This window comes from Urocitellus parryii, chromosome 13 (genome assembly GCF_045843805.1).
Source record: "Urocitellus parryii isolate mUroPar1 chromosome 13, mUroPar1.hap1, whole genome shotgun sequence".
Lineage (NCBI taxonomy): Eukaryota > Metazoa > Chordata > Mammalia > Rodentia > Sciuridae > Urocitellus > Urocitellus parryii.
In genome coordinates, this window is record NC_135543.1 from 10,365,577 (window position 1) to 10,380,326 (window position 14,750).

Consider the following 14,750-nt stretch of genomic DNA (forward strand, 5'->3'; position numbering starts at 1 on the left):
ATAGCATGGGGATTGAGCATTTTAATAAATTGATTTTGTATCCTGCTACCATCAAAGTATATAAAACTTGTGTAAAATGTAATTTGTATAAAAAGATGATCTTTCTTAATTTAGGAATATTATCCAAAGTAAGAAGTGTTTTTGAATGCCATCCACATAATAAAGCACCTTAAATCCAATAAAAAGTAGAATAGTCTTTCAAATTGGCTTCTAAATTAATAGAGCAACCAGATTAATGAGTCTTGAAGTAACACAATTTGAGGCAATTAGATTCTACAACAATCAATAAATCATCCTAGAAAATCAATTTTCCCTGATTACCTTAATGTTAACATCAAGATTATCAGATTTTTTTAAACTTGTATTCACAAATAATTAAGGGAAAATTCTTTGGATAGTGAAACTTGTTCTTTCAAGATCGTGATGAGACTGTGTCTCCAAGTTCTTAGCAGGAAGCCTGTTCCCTTCTGTGAAGACCAGAATGTGCTGCCAGGTGCGCTGGCATTGCATAGAAGCAGCACTGTCTGCGTGGACTGCAGAGGGCAGCAGACCCAGGTTCATGTCTTTGGCCAGATGTGTGAGGGTATCCGCTATTTACGATGCAAATGAAAAGTTGTGAGTCCCTCTGTAGCCTCACTGAGATTGGCTTCCACTATTTGAGTGGAAGGATGTAAGGTTAATTGTGTGCTGAGGTTACATCTGATGCCACCCTTTAGTAAGAGTTGAATGAAGTGTTTAAGAGAGCCTATGGATTATTTTTGCAATTTCCTATGAATCTATACCTATTTCAAAATACACAGTTCAGAGAATCATTAGGTTGAAATGAAACAAAATATTCAAGTAATGCTGTAAAAAAACCAAAGGAGAGAGAATTAAAGCAATGACCATTAAGATTATTAGAGCATGTGATATAAAATCCTAAGGGATATCTTAGTCAAGAGAATTGCAAACATGAATATGTTCAAAATTATAAGTTACAAATATCATCATAGGATTTAAACTTTCCCAAAATAAAGAAAGGATCTCCAGCCTATTTTTTTTAATATACGTTTTTTAGTTGTAGTTGGACACAATACCTTTATTTTTTTATTTATTTTTATGTGGTGCTGAGTATCAAACCCAGTGCATTATACGTGCTAGGAGAGAGCTCTACTGTTGAGCCACAACTCCAGCCCTCCAAACCATTTTAAGTAGCTTTACTTATGGAAAAAGAAAAAAAATATGAAATTAGACATTTGCACATATTAATTTCAACACAAATAGTATTACAAATATGGTTGTAACAATATGTAAATTATTATTAAGAACAAGATCTGAAGAATTAAAAGGTAATATCTAAAAACATAATGTTTTTAGAAAGGTAGCAAAACTTAATATTTTGAATTTATTAAAATTTTCCATTATGTAATTATATTATTAATTTCACTAATGATCATTTTATTAATTGCCGCAGTCCGGCTGCAGCAAAATAGCCGGGGGGTGACGAGCAACTTGTGTACATTGATACAGCAGGAGTAGGAGCCGTTTATTGTAGGATAAAAGCAGTATTTATACATTCCACACAGCTTATCTAATTAACATAAACTAGATACAGCAGTCAACCAATGAGGAATCTCCGTACTTAATGGCTTGCTGGCGTTACTTCACAAACCACTCCCTCTGGCATTTTGCCAGGCGCCATCCAGACTTGTTTACAGACTCTAACAATTAATAACACAAAAAGTTGCATTCTAGAAAGCTCTTTGATAAAATTGAACCAAATTTATGCATTGCCATAAAATAAGTCAAATTTCACACATGATAAATATGAGAATGAACTGTTGTAACTAGTGCTAAAATTAATGATCAAAATCACATACTAAAAAACTTTACTATGCTTATATTGTTTGCTTTCAATTCCTCCTTTTCTCAATACTCCTAGCAAAACTATTAACACTCATCAAGATGCACATGAAAGATATATGGACATCATCCTTACTTCCTCTTATGTTCATTCTCCAGATGCAATAAATCACCAAGTTCCACTGATTCCATCTCCTCCTTGTCTTTCATATGTCAATTTCTGTTTTCTTCTCACATATCCTACACTACCCAGGACCTAACATCTCTTCTGAAGTGGATCCTTCTTAGATAGTTATGAAAAGGGATACTCCTGTAATATCAAACTTTGCTTCTTTTAATCTCACACCATGTACATGGCAATGCGTGCTAATTTTTTAATCAATTATATTTTAGTTATATTTTAATTATATATTTTTAATTATATTTTTTAAGCAAGGCTGTACACATGAAGACAGTTTCCTGGACAATCATATTTCAGTGGTTGGTCAATGGTCAAAATAATACATAGTCCCTTTGGAAATGGGGGAAAAATATTGTTTTGGTGACATCATGTGAAGCACAGCATACCCAAGGGGAAATTGTGGGACTCACAAGCTCTGTCTCCATCTGGAGTTATGTTGAGTATTCTAAATTCATGTAAACACATCATTAATTTCTGTATGTTTCTTATTATAAATAAATCTTGTGATTTTGATTGTTAGCATCCTTTTGGATCTCTTATCAGGAAGTCTTCAATAACAATCAGTGGGTCCCTGGTATCATGACAACAGTTTTTTCATACCTGCTTTAAAAATGTGCTCCGAAAGAGTTTTTCAAAAACTAATTAATTTCTATGGGTTACAGGACCCCAAATAAAAATGAGTGATCATGATTTTCCCCAATTTAGAACTTGTGATTTTCAGTATGAAGTCTAAACTCTGTAATATGCCATCTTAGAACATTTCATGATGCACACAAGACTCACTCTGCAGCAGGTTTCCTAATTTCAGTATATATCCCAGGTCCTCTGACCCTATTTATTCTGAGCATTATGGACTTTAGGTGGTTTTTGTATTTCAAGTGTTTCCTCAACACTTTGCAGGTTTGTAGTTCTGTTTCTCTCTCTCCTCCACTAGAATGTGAACTATAGGGACAGACAGTGCGTGTCCAGGGTCTGGAAGCACTTGGCATGTTCTTGCCAGTGGAATAGGCATCAAATGATTATATCAAGACATTAATCAGATATTTTTGTACTTTAGTAGTTTTTATTCATATGTTTATTTTGTACAACATTTATAAATTTTGAAATTATCCTAAAGGGAATTGAAATTATACATTGAGATAAAACTTTAAGGATATATAATATATAATTTTTAACCGAACATAGATTTATTTCTACAAGAAAATTGCCATTAAAAGTATGTAATCCAATTTTGTGAGATTCATTTTTAGAAATTGGGTATTTCTCTGTCTCTGTCTAGGACCAGAATATAATACTACCATGAACTTCTCAAAAATGTTTTCCCAGTAACTGCTAAATAGGCAAAACTAGAGCAAAAACACTACTGTCCATATTTTCTTGTTGGCTCAACTATTACTACTGTATTAATTTTTACTTTTAGTTTTTGAACAGATATTTTTAAATTCTTTTGAGTTATATAGATTATTTTTGTCAGAGTGGGTCTATTTTATAATCATTTTCCCAATAAATTAGTACAGAAGGTGATGGTCTAATTCAACTTTATAAATAGTGTTTTTCTGACAATGGGAAAGAATTTACATCTTTAGCCTACTGCAAGGTACAAATCGATAGAATATATACATAATCAAAAAGCCAGATGAAATTTTAAAAAAACTATGTCATTTATTTATTGCATTTCCTACTTTTTCTTTGACATCTTTGTACTGAGGAACATTGCTTACTAAGTACATTTTATAAAATTAATTTATGAAAATTATTGCTCATTTTCTGTTTATTGATTCAATTTATATTTTATAATCTTTAGCAATTTACTCCTAGACTTATTTTAGAAGTAGGTTTTATTGGTAGCTGATCTGCAAGAAAAGGAAACAGAGTCAAATATATTGTTGGAGACAATAGCAGCTTCTTAGTGTAGTTGTCAAAAAATTTCTGCTTTTTGAACGAGGATAATGAAGCTAGGAGTGACATTTTAGTAAGTGGTCCTACGTATGCCTCTTCTCTGGAAAAATACACAGTGCAGTGATTATCTTTCTTCCCATGATTATCTTCAGAGTCAAAAACTATTTTTACTCCATCAAATAATTAAGCGGAAATTTATGAAACTGCCAATATTAGACCATCTTTGACCCACAAACGTTAATCTCATTTACTTCTACCTATTATATCTCTGCCGTCTTGGTTTTCACGGGCTAGCATTTGGTCTGGGTGACACTTTCCCCATTAATTCATGTTTTACTCAAGAATTAGTTCACTTGCTCTACTTCTGGCCTAAAAACACTTCACAGGAAACCTCAGATTATTTTCTTGCCTTTTAACCATTATTTTTGGTCTATATCTACTCTGTATATTATAAATGTTATATTATACATTTCTCTGTATGTCTCTGTCTTTTACATAAGAAATGTCCAGGTTGGCCTTCTCTGTTCCATTTCTTTTTTCAGTAACTTTATATCCTACCTGTAAGGACAGTAGCAAACCCAGGGAAAGAGTAATGTGCCTGATGATCCTCCTGTAAATCTCTTATCTCAAAACATCCGAGAATGAGATTGCATTGTCATTCTGAGCCAGCCCTTTCCTCACATAAAACTCAAGGTTAAATGGGGTCAATAACAGGATTTATTCAAAAGGGTTATGGCAAGATTAGGTGAAATAATATATAGAATAGCATTGAATCCATTGATGAATCCCTATTAAAAGACTCTCTAGGCTGGCACAATATACTTCCATCATAGAGTTCACAGTACTATAGATAGGAAATTGAATGTAGTATATGAGAAAGACATGGGGAAAAATTCTACCCAGAGAGAAAGGAGAAAATTAAAAGTATGAGCTCTTGACATTTGTTGTAATTTGGAATTATTCGATTGCCTCTATTTCCAGTCTTTTGAATCATGGTGGCTTGTTGTATGTTCTTAACTTTTCAACTTGTCTTTGCTTCTCTCATAAATATAGAAGGGCAGAAATGAGTCCCAAGTTAGTCAAAGTAAGTAAATCATTTAGACCTCTGGGCAATGTAACAAACAGGATTTACTTAGAGTTTTATTGAAAAATTAACACAAAGTCCTTTTCAATGTTATTTTGAAAGGAAAAATGAATATTCTCAGTGAAGAAATTTTAGTGTTGTCCTTTGTTAGAGATTTTTTTGTTTTCATGAAAAGTGTACATGTCACGTGTTCAAGGTTAATTCAATTGAATCAATGGTTCCTCATATGGACTGATTGGATTCTTATGTTTTAAAGCACTGGAATCCAATAACGCATATTTTATTTGAGGCTCAATTTATAAAGCAAATAGAACTGTAATTATGTTTGTTGAAAGGAGACAGAGTTTTGAATCCTTGCCCTCTCGGTCTATTAATACTATAGTTGGGATAGTATTTTAAATGTATTTCAAAATATATTCAAAGCCTCTGCAGTCTTCTTAAGCCTTTATATTCAAAGTGGAGATTTTCACCATATACTCAAAATTTTGTGTTCAATATGGAGCATCAGGTGATAAGATAAAGTATCTGGTGTCTAAAAATCTAGAGTGTATGTGACATCAAAAATGATGTCATAAAAATGAATTTTAGAGTATGCCATCGATCTTACCTTGCTATTCATATAAGGAGATTACTAATATCACTTAGGACACCACCCTGTACAAATATCAACAAGAGAATGTTTTCACAAAGAAAACTTAATAGAAATATACCAATTGGGCAATAAACTCTTTGATAAGTTAAAGCACAGGATCCTAAAGATGAATTTGAAAGTGTTCATGTCTACAGTTTTTAAACTTAGAAAACTTGCAAGTAGTAAAGCTGTGATTCACAGTATGAGACTGTTAGGACTTGTCCTCTCCTTACACAAAAACCTACACAAAACAACTTATACAAAAGCATATGATATTTGAAATTAAAGTACCATCCTGATTCAACACTTGCATTTATTATTTTAAACATGGATTGAATGAAAATGTTTTCTTTTATTGTATTATTTAGTTATCACAAATTTATTATTTACTTAGGGAGGTTATGAAAAAAATATAAATGAATGCAGAGAAATAGACAAATTACATTAGCCTCACAATGTTCTTCATGCATGTAGAGAGAGATCTGCTATTTGAAATATAGCTTCATAAATTTGTATTTGCCATCATGCAACTGAGGATGGTTTTGTCTGACACATTGTTAAAAGCACTTTAATTATAGAAAATTTAAAACACTAGCTTCTATACTCAATTTACTTCAATTTTCAGAATTAATCACAATCTCACTATGCTATCTTGACAAGCATATCTTTTTTTGACAATAATGAACTACTTGACTGACACATTCATGTTTTGAAATAAAAGAATTAATTCAGAACTGATGTGTTCATATCTGCATTACTTCACCATTTTATGATCTGAGATAAATAGTGGAACATATTTTGATTGAAAACGCTTTTCTTATAATCTTTATGGGTCAAAGGAAATCATATACTTTGCCCCTAAGCTTTAAATGCCTTATTCCCTCAAATCAATTAAAAAACTCATTACTTTAGCAAATACTTTAGTAAGACAATAACTCTACCCGTTTTGAACTCAGTATAAAAAGGAAATGTATAAATTCAGCAAGTCATAATGACTGGATTTCAGAATAAATAAGAATAAAGAAGGAAGTAAAGAAAGAAGGAAAGGGAAAATGTAGGAAAGGAGGGTAAAAGATGATGCCAAAATATAGCAACAATGTTCGAAGAACTTCCAACAAATTTAGCTTCTGGAATCCACATGATCCATTTATGAGAATGTATTATATAAAATCATAACCCTCTTTATAAATCACAACATACAAATTATTGTTGCCTAAGAAAATGTTTAATCTTCTCCATGATTTGACAATTACCCATCTGTAGTGTCCCTAATTATTTGGCTAAAGTACTTAATAAAAGCTGAAAATAATAATAGCAGTGATAATTGCCCTGAATCAATACAGCAATGATAAAAGTCTATCCCTGTCTTCTCGTAGGTGATTCAAACCATCAGCGCAGTAGACAGAGATGAATCCATAGAAGACCACCACTTTTATTTCACTCTCTCTGCAGAAGACACAAACAACTCAAGTTTCACAATCAGAGATAATCAAGGTAACACCATTCAGTCATAATGATTTTTGACTCATTTTTTGTAAATCGCTTTTTTATTTTAATGGAACTTGAAGCATTGTTTTCACACTGTTTTTAATATCATAATGTCAAGAAATAAAGCAAAAGAGTAAGAATAAAAAAGTAAAAAAAAAAAAAAAAAAAAAAAAAAAAAACCTGAGTCAAGTTCTGAAAATACTGGCCACACTTCCTTCTCACTGCATTTTTTCAAATTAGAGGTGGGTTTTTAAAGTCACAGTGGCTATAAGCTCTTTTCTGTCTGACCCAGCAAACTTCATTGCAGTCTTGGATTCTCGATTCCTTCGTTATCTTTTTCTTTTTACATTTTTTTTTAGTTGTAGTTGGACACAATACTTTTATTTCACTTATTTATTTTTAATGTGGTGCTGAGGATCAAAACCAGGGCCTCACATGTGCTAGGCAAGTGCTCTACCACTGAGCCACAACCCTAGCTGTTCATTCATATCTTAATCTTCAGTATTTGTGATTAAGAGAAATAATACTCTTAATATTAAGAGTAAATATTACTCTTAGTGTACTAAGAGAAAATACCCTTAGTGTACTGTGAGGTGAGCTTTTTTTGATTCACAAATTTTTAAAGTCATCAATAAGGAGTTATAAATATATGAAAGTGGTTTATTTTTTTTTCTTTTCCCTCTAGACAAAATTATTTTATAAATCAAAGGATAAAATATTCTAGAAGGATTTTGGGTAGAAAAAGAATTTCTCTTCCTTTTGTGTAGAAGTGGATTAATTATAGAAAGCCATTTTGCTCCTTTTAAATTTGCTTTAGGAAGAGATATTTGGCCATAATATAGATTTCTATTTAAACCTTTCTTTTTACCTCAAATATATAAGCCACACAATATCTATGACCAGATACCTGAGCCATTTCTCCCCACCACTGGGTCCAGTCTCCAATTCAGAGGTGCCTTTGGTGGGAGAGGGCACAGACACATGTCTCTATTTTATTTGTATCAAATTCTTAGTGAAAGTAGTTCAAATATATTTAGAAAAAAATCCCACAAGTATCAAATATAATATGTCTTATACATATTTATAATAATTCAAAATATATTACTGAGGCAAAATAAATATAGCAAAACCTAAAGAATACAAGTTTGGTTTAATGTTTGTAGTCCCAAGTAAGGTAATAGAACACAATGAATTGAAAAGATGAGAACTGTTTCTCACCACTTAAATCTGCCTCGTACATAAATTTCATGGGTTTTATGGACTTCAAGAGCATTATCTTTTTAGCATTGAAAAGATGATTTGGAAAAAGTTTTAACTACATATGCATTTCAAGAAGATTTCATTTATTTGCACTTTACTATCATCTTATAAAGCAGATTGATGGATTCAGAACATACTTAGGTATGGCAAAACTATTCTGAATAAAAAAAAATACAGAGGAAATATAGATCTAAGACCCAAAGAATCACATTGACAAACATCATTCAGAATATTTTGGGACTTGGGGAAAAACAATTTTACATTTTGAGTATGTGTTGGCCATTTTCATTAATATTTTGAGTGGCTTCTCTAGATGAAAATTGTTTGAAGATTCTCTGAATTTTAAAAATAAAATGAGTGAAGTCAAAATGAGATATCCTACTATTATCTTTCCCTAAAAGTAAAATCAGTTCCTTTTTCTAATTAGAAAACCTACTATTTGAGATCACATGCTTTAATAGTTATATAATAGAAAATCTATGTATTTCTAGGATGTATGAAAATAATGGGCTCTAGATGTTAGAAAAAGCAGTGTTAGTGCAGTTGATCCAAATAAAACTGGTAGAATCTGCATAAAATTAATGCTAGTAACCCCTATAAATGCTCATATATGTGACTATAGAAATGTTTGCTCTGATCTGCTTTTATTTTCCATATTTCTCAAAAACGTTTTGGAACTGATTTAAATAATTCATCTCATTTCACAATTAGGTAATGTCAAAGCATTAATTAATTTTCAGGGAACCTTCAAGTTGTCTTTTAATCAAAAATTTTCTCTTTTATTTGAACTTATTTAATCATATCTCTATAGTAGTGGCTCTAATACACAAGATGGATTGATTTATTTTATGTTGTTGATAAATTTTGGTATCTTGTTTTAGATAACACAGCTACAATTTTGACTAATAGAAGTGGGTTTAGCCTTCAAGAAGAGCCCAACTTCTTCATAACCATTTTAATTTCGGACAACGGGATCCCATCACTTACAAGTACAAACACACTTACCATACATGTCTGTGACTGTGACAACAGTGGGAATACACAGACCTGCAGTGATAAGAAACTCGTGCTTTTCTTGGGACTCAGGGTGGAAGTAATAATTGCTATTCTGATCTTCATTATGGTAATATGTGGTAAGTAGTGCTGAACTGACTATATCTCCACTTATTAAAGTAACATGATAAATATATAATTATGTTACAGCAATATGGTTTAATTGCTATTCTAAATGTATTATAATTTTAAAACCAAATAGAGTAATTGAAAAATAGAGTGGGCAAATCCAGATTTCAAACTGAAGATCACTGACCACTTCAATTTTAAGAGTATGTGTATGTATGCCAGTTAATAAATGTTTTGACATATGCATTGCACAAATATAAGATATAAAAATACCTAAGAACAATTGGGCACTTCTGTTGTCCAGAACATAGTCCTCGTGCTCTGCATGTGTTACAAAATTTTATCTTCATAGTAACCTTATGAAGTAACAGTGGTTATGGCCACCTTCCCTGTCCTCCCTGCTTCCCCAACCCTTTTAGAGGATTTTTGCATCTATGTTCATCAGTGATGTTGGTCTGTAGTTTTCTTTTCTTGCAGTATATTTGTCTGGTTTCAGTATCAAAAAGTGTTATGAGCCTCATAAAATGAATCTGGAAGTATTCCCTCTCCTAATTTTTTAGCAGATTTTGAGATGTACTGGAATTACTTCTTCAGTTGTTCAGTAGAATCAGCATTGAAACCATGAGGTCCTAGACTTTAATATAGATTTTGATTATTGATTCAATATGCTTACTACTTATTGTTCTGTCCTGATTTCCAGTTTCTCCTTGGCACAGTGTTGGTAGCTATATATTTTTAGGAATTTATCTATTAATTCCAATTACTTGGTCTGTGATAGTTTACAGTATGTTTTATTATCCTTTATTTTCTGATATCAGTTATGATGCCTCATCTTTAATTTCTACTTTTACTAACCTGAGACTCCTGACTGTTTTCTTTTTGTATAAAATAGTACCAATATATTTATCTTTGTGAAAATTCTAACATCCCTTCATACGTGTTTCAAATCCTATCTCTGATGTGCTGAAAAGATATGTAAATCCAAGGATGTGGAAAGGTTGGTTAGCTTAGATGTGCGCGCGCGCGCGCACACACACACACACACACACACACACACACACAAGCATGCACCTGCATATGCACACACAGTTTTTCTTCTAATTAAAAAGTGTTCTGAAATTGTTCTGTTTCTACATTTTGCTAAAACTATTTTGTGTAATAAATATTGATCTGCACAAACCAGTATTATGATTCAAATGCAAGATAGTTTGGAGTTTCTGAAATTAATGTGGTATCATGGGGCCCAGGCTCTGAAACAACTTTCTTAATTTGAAGATGACCTTTCTGTCTCCCAGCTGGGTCTTTCTGGGGATGTGATTTAAATGCTTTTAGGCTTTACTTTTCTCATCTTAAAGGGATATAACATATATGTGAATTTAATAAGAATTAAATCAATAAATAAATATAAATTTTTAGAAGAAACTGACATATATTTTGTGGTCAATAAATACCAACTTAGAAAATAATCATGTCACAGAATGTCCCCTTAATGTGGAATATCAAACTGTCCTGTTCTGAACTTAACTTTAACCGGACTCATTGGTCACTAAGTTTGCCAAGTGTATTCAGATTGGAAAAATGCTCTATTCAATCTACTTGGTTCCATTTTAATATTTGAGAAAAGTAAAATTTGAATTCTAAATTGTTCACAGAAAACAGTTCAATGTATTTTCACAGTGTTTTCCCTCTAAGTCATCAGCCAGAATGTTTGTTATCTTCTTCCTTATGTCATTTTGCAAGTCCAGTTTTAAATTACTTTCTGTCACGTTATCTTCAAAATCAAGGTTGTGTCTGGAGCTTGTAACAAGCTCAGGATTGTGAAGTTCATTATGCTCTGTGTGTGTGCATTCATATTCTGATACATTTTCTTCATCAGGGTTTATATTTTTGATGTTGGCTCTAAGACAACAAAGAAAGCAGATCCTCTTTCCTGAGAAAGGGGACCTCTTCGGAGAGAATATCTTCTGCTACGATGATGAAGGAGGTGGAGAAGAAGACACAGAGGCCTTCGACATCGCTGAGCTCAGAAGCACCACGGTGATGCGGGAACGCAGGGCTCGGAAGACCACCTCCGCCGAGATCCGGAGCCTCTACAGGCAGTCTCTGCAGGTGGGCCCCGACAGCGCCCTCTTCAGGAAATTCATCCTGGAGAAGCTGGACGAGGCGGACTCGGACCCCTGCGCCCCACCCTTTGACTCCCTTCAGACCTACGCCTTCGAGGGCCTGGGGTCCTTGGCCGGCTCCCTGAGCTCCTTAGGGTCAACCGACACCGACCAGGATGAAAATTTTGATTACCTTAATGAGCTGGGACCTCGATTTAAAAGATTAGCATGTATGTTTGGTTCTGCAGTGCACTCCAACAATTAGGACTTTTTACCATAAAAAAATCCCCAAAGTGCTAATGCCCATTTGAGCAAAATGCGTTGTGTGGTCTGGCTTTCTGCAGCGTGGTGAGCCTGAGTTTGTAGTTTTCTGATGTCCTGGGAGTACATTGTCCTTAAATAAAAATGTTGGAAGAGATGCACATAAATAGACCTCAGATGCTAGTGCAAGCCAGTGCCACTTCATGACTGGAATGTTCCTCATAAGATCCCATTATATCCAGGGCAAATTCTCAAAGTGTTTAATTGCCTAACCTGAGAAAGAGAATCGGGCCCTCCAATGTTGTTTCATTCGTTCAATTGTTTTATTCCCGCAAATTAAGAATAAAGCATCGATGAGTGAGGTTCCTGATGATATATAGAGAGAAAATTTATCATCTGGAGAATCTGATGGTTACATAGACATGTAAAAACATTTATGTTACATTAATAGGCGGAACTGTGAAAGATTCTATGAATTATTTGGGTTTGATATTTTAAAATTCTTGCCAAGAAGGCTCTTTAAACCTCATTTAAAATTTGTACATATATTTGATATAAATGAATTACTCAGATTTATATATTATAGTTTGTGCTGTTATGGATATTATAGTTTGACATTAAAGAGGTGCAGGAAAATATGCTTTGGGATTTTTCATAGATTATTTTCATATGCAACCGAATATATACTTTTATCATGCCAAAATACAATGGTGAAAAGCATGTCAACATTTACTTATCATTAAATTTAAACTTTATAAAACTGGTATAAAGTGTGAAAAAAATTAAATAAATTTTTATTTCTACTAAAAATGAGAAATAAGTGAAAGGATTCATTTTGATGCAAATTTGAACTTCTTTTTATTCTAAATATTATAATAAATCACACAGACTCATACCACTCAGGTTACAAAGTGTGATATGATTCTCAGCATTTCCTTTTCTATTAACAGCTTGCAATATAACTGACGTTCAGTGCCATTTTTTTTCAAAATAGAAAATTGGGTGCAATAGTTACATTGATTGTGATATTGTAAAGGAAATAAATGCTAAGCCATTGGCATAAAACTTTAGGGTAATATTATACTACAAGACAATACATGGGCTGAGGATGTGGCTCAAGCGGTAGCACGCTCGCCTGGCATGCGCGCCGCCAGGGTTCGATCCTCAGCACCACATACCAACAAAGATGTTGTGTCCGCCGAGAACTAAAAAATAAATATTAAAAATTCTCTCTCTCTCTCTCTCTCTCCTCTCTCACTCTCTCTTAAAAAAAAAAAAAGGACAATACGACACTTTAATTTCCATCAACTTGTAAATAATGGCCCTTATGATATCCAAATCAAGATGGACTTCAAAAATTATAGTTTGAAATTAAAGCACCAAATATGGTGCTCTTCAAAATGCTTCATATGACCTTTTTTATTAATACCATGTAAGACTGATATGAACCAAATTGGCAATAGATTCTTAAATCAAAATCAAATATTTCAAGTAATTTTGAGTTTTGGTAGGGTAGTGGAATGTTTATGCATTTTCCCTCTAGACTTTGAAACTTGAACATCCATATTATATAATTAAAAAATTAATTTTTATCATAAGGATCTGAGAATCATTAAGTTTGTGACACCAACATCGTTACTTTACAAAAGGATGAGAAAATCAGATAAGAAAAATAACAATTTAAGAAGATATTATAATTGAATGAGAAGATAGAAGATGCAGTAAATTCAAATGTATTAGCATCATTATGAACTAAGGAAAACATAAAAAACGCTGAACAAATATTTTTAAAAGCTAAAACTTGTAAGTAGAATAGCAATGTATCAATTGATAGAAAGCTTGTACTTCTATCATACTGACATAGAAATCAGGAGTGTACTTATGGCAATGATGGTGATTTGCTCCAAGAGGGCTTGCTCATCATGTTCACAAAGCAGGGTGATGTCATCTTGGCTGCAGAACTGAAAAGTGTGATAAACAACGGATGAATCAATCCATGGAAAACAGGTTGGAAAAACAGAAATGGGGTCTGTGGGGATCATGGTTGGTTCTGCCCTGGATGAAAGGCTGGTGTGTTTGGAATAACAACTTATATAAAGGATGCAATATCTACAAGAATAGATATGATATTTGTGTTCAGTAACACTAAGCAGATGTCTTAAAGCAGGTTCTGGATTAGTTGATGTTAGGATTGTCAACCACAGAATTCATTGAAAAGAGCATCTGCACCTGGTCCAAAATTGTCACTTTTAATCATATCAAATAAGGCTATCCAATTCAAGTAGAGAAGTTACAAATTCCTAGAAATTACACTTATTGTATTTCAGTAACTTGTGTCTTTCATCTGGTCATTTGATATTGCACACATATAGCTGTTTCTTAAGCTTAAATCATGACCTATTTTTCGTAAATTTTAATAAAGTCTGAATTAATGTAGATGCTTGTAGATATTTCCCACAGTACTGAAATAGCCCCCAGGAGGAAAATGCAGTTTTATAGGTAAGCTTTAAAGTACTGATAATTAAAATAAGAAAACACTTAAAGTTTATTGTAGGAATCAGAAAATATAGTTTATGCATTGCATGTACTTGAGCCTCCCAGAAGTAAGTTTGAATTTGGTCCCTTTTATTTCAATGACCATTTGAACTTTGTCAAACTGCCTGATCTTTCTGGACCTCAGTTTCCAAGCTAAAAAATAAAAAAATAAAGTCTTGTCTGGCTATTTAACATGAGGGGGAATAAACAGAATAAACAATAAAATATGTAAAACAAACCCCAAAATCAATGCTTGACAAAACATGCACACTCCATAAATAATAGGGAGTCATTATCATGGCTAATATGCTCTGCTAGAATGGGAACCCCTTTATTTCCTAGTAC

The 14,750-nt window shown here is 32.9% G+C and overlaps 1 protein-coding gene across 1 annotated transcript in view; it reads left to right on the forward strand.

The window, feature by feature from the left end:
- The window catches only part of Cdh19 (cadherin 19), a 76,785-nt gene extending 64,158 nt beyond the window's left edge, over window positions 1–12,627 (forward strand). The window contains exons 12-14 of the mRNA XM_077792332.1: window positions 7,014–7,131; window positions 9,267–9,518; window positions 11,384–12,627. Of these exons, the coding sequence (XP_077648458.1) occupies window positions 7,014–7,131; window positions 9,267–9,518; window positions 11,384–11,874 (861 nt within the window). The 3' untranslated portion in view covers window positions 11,875–12,627. The remainder of the gene's footprint in view (window positions 1–7,013; window positions 7,132–9,266; window positions 9,519–11,383) is intronic.
- The last annotated feature ends 2,123 nt before the right edge of the window (window positions 12,628–14,750 follow it).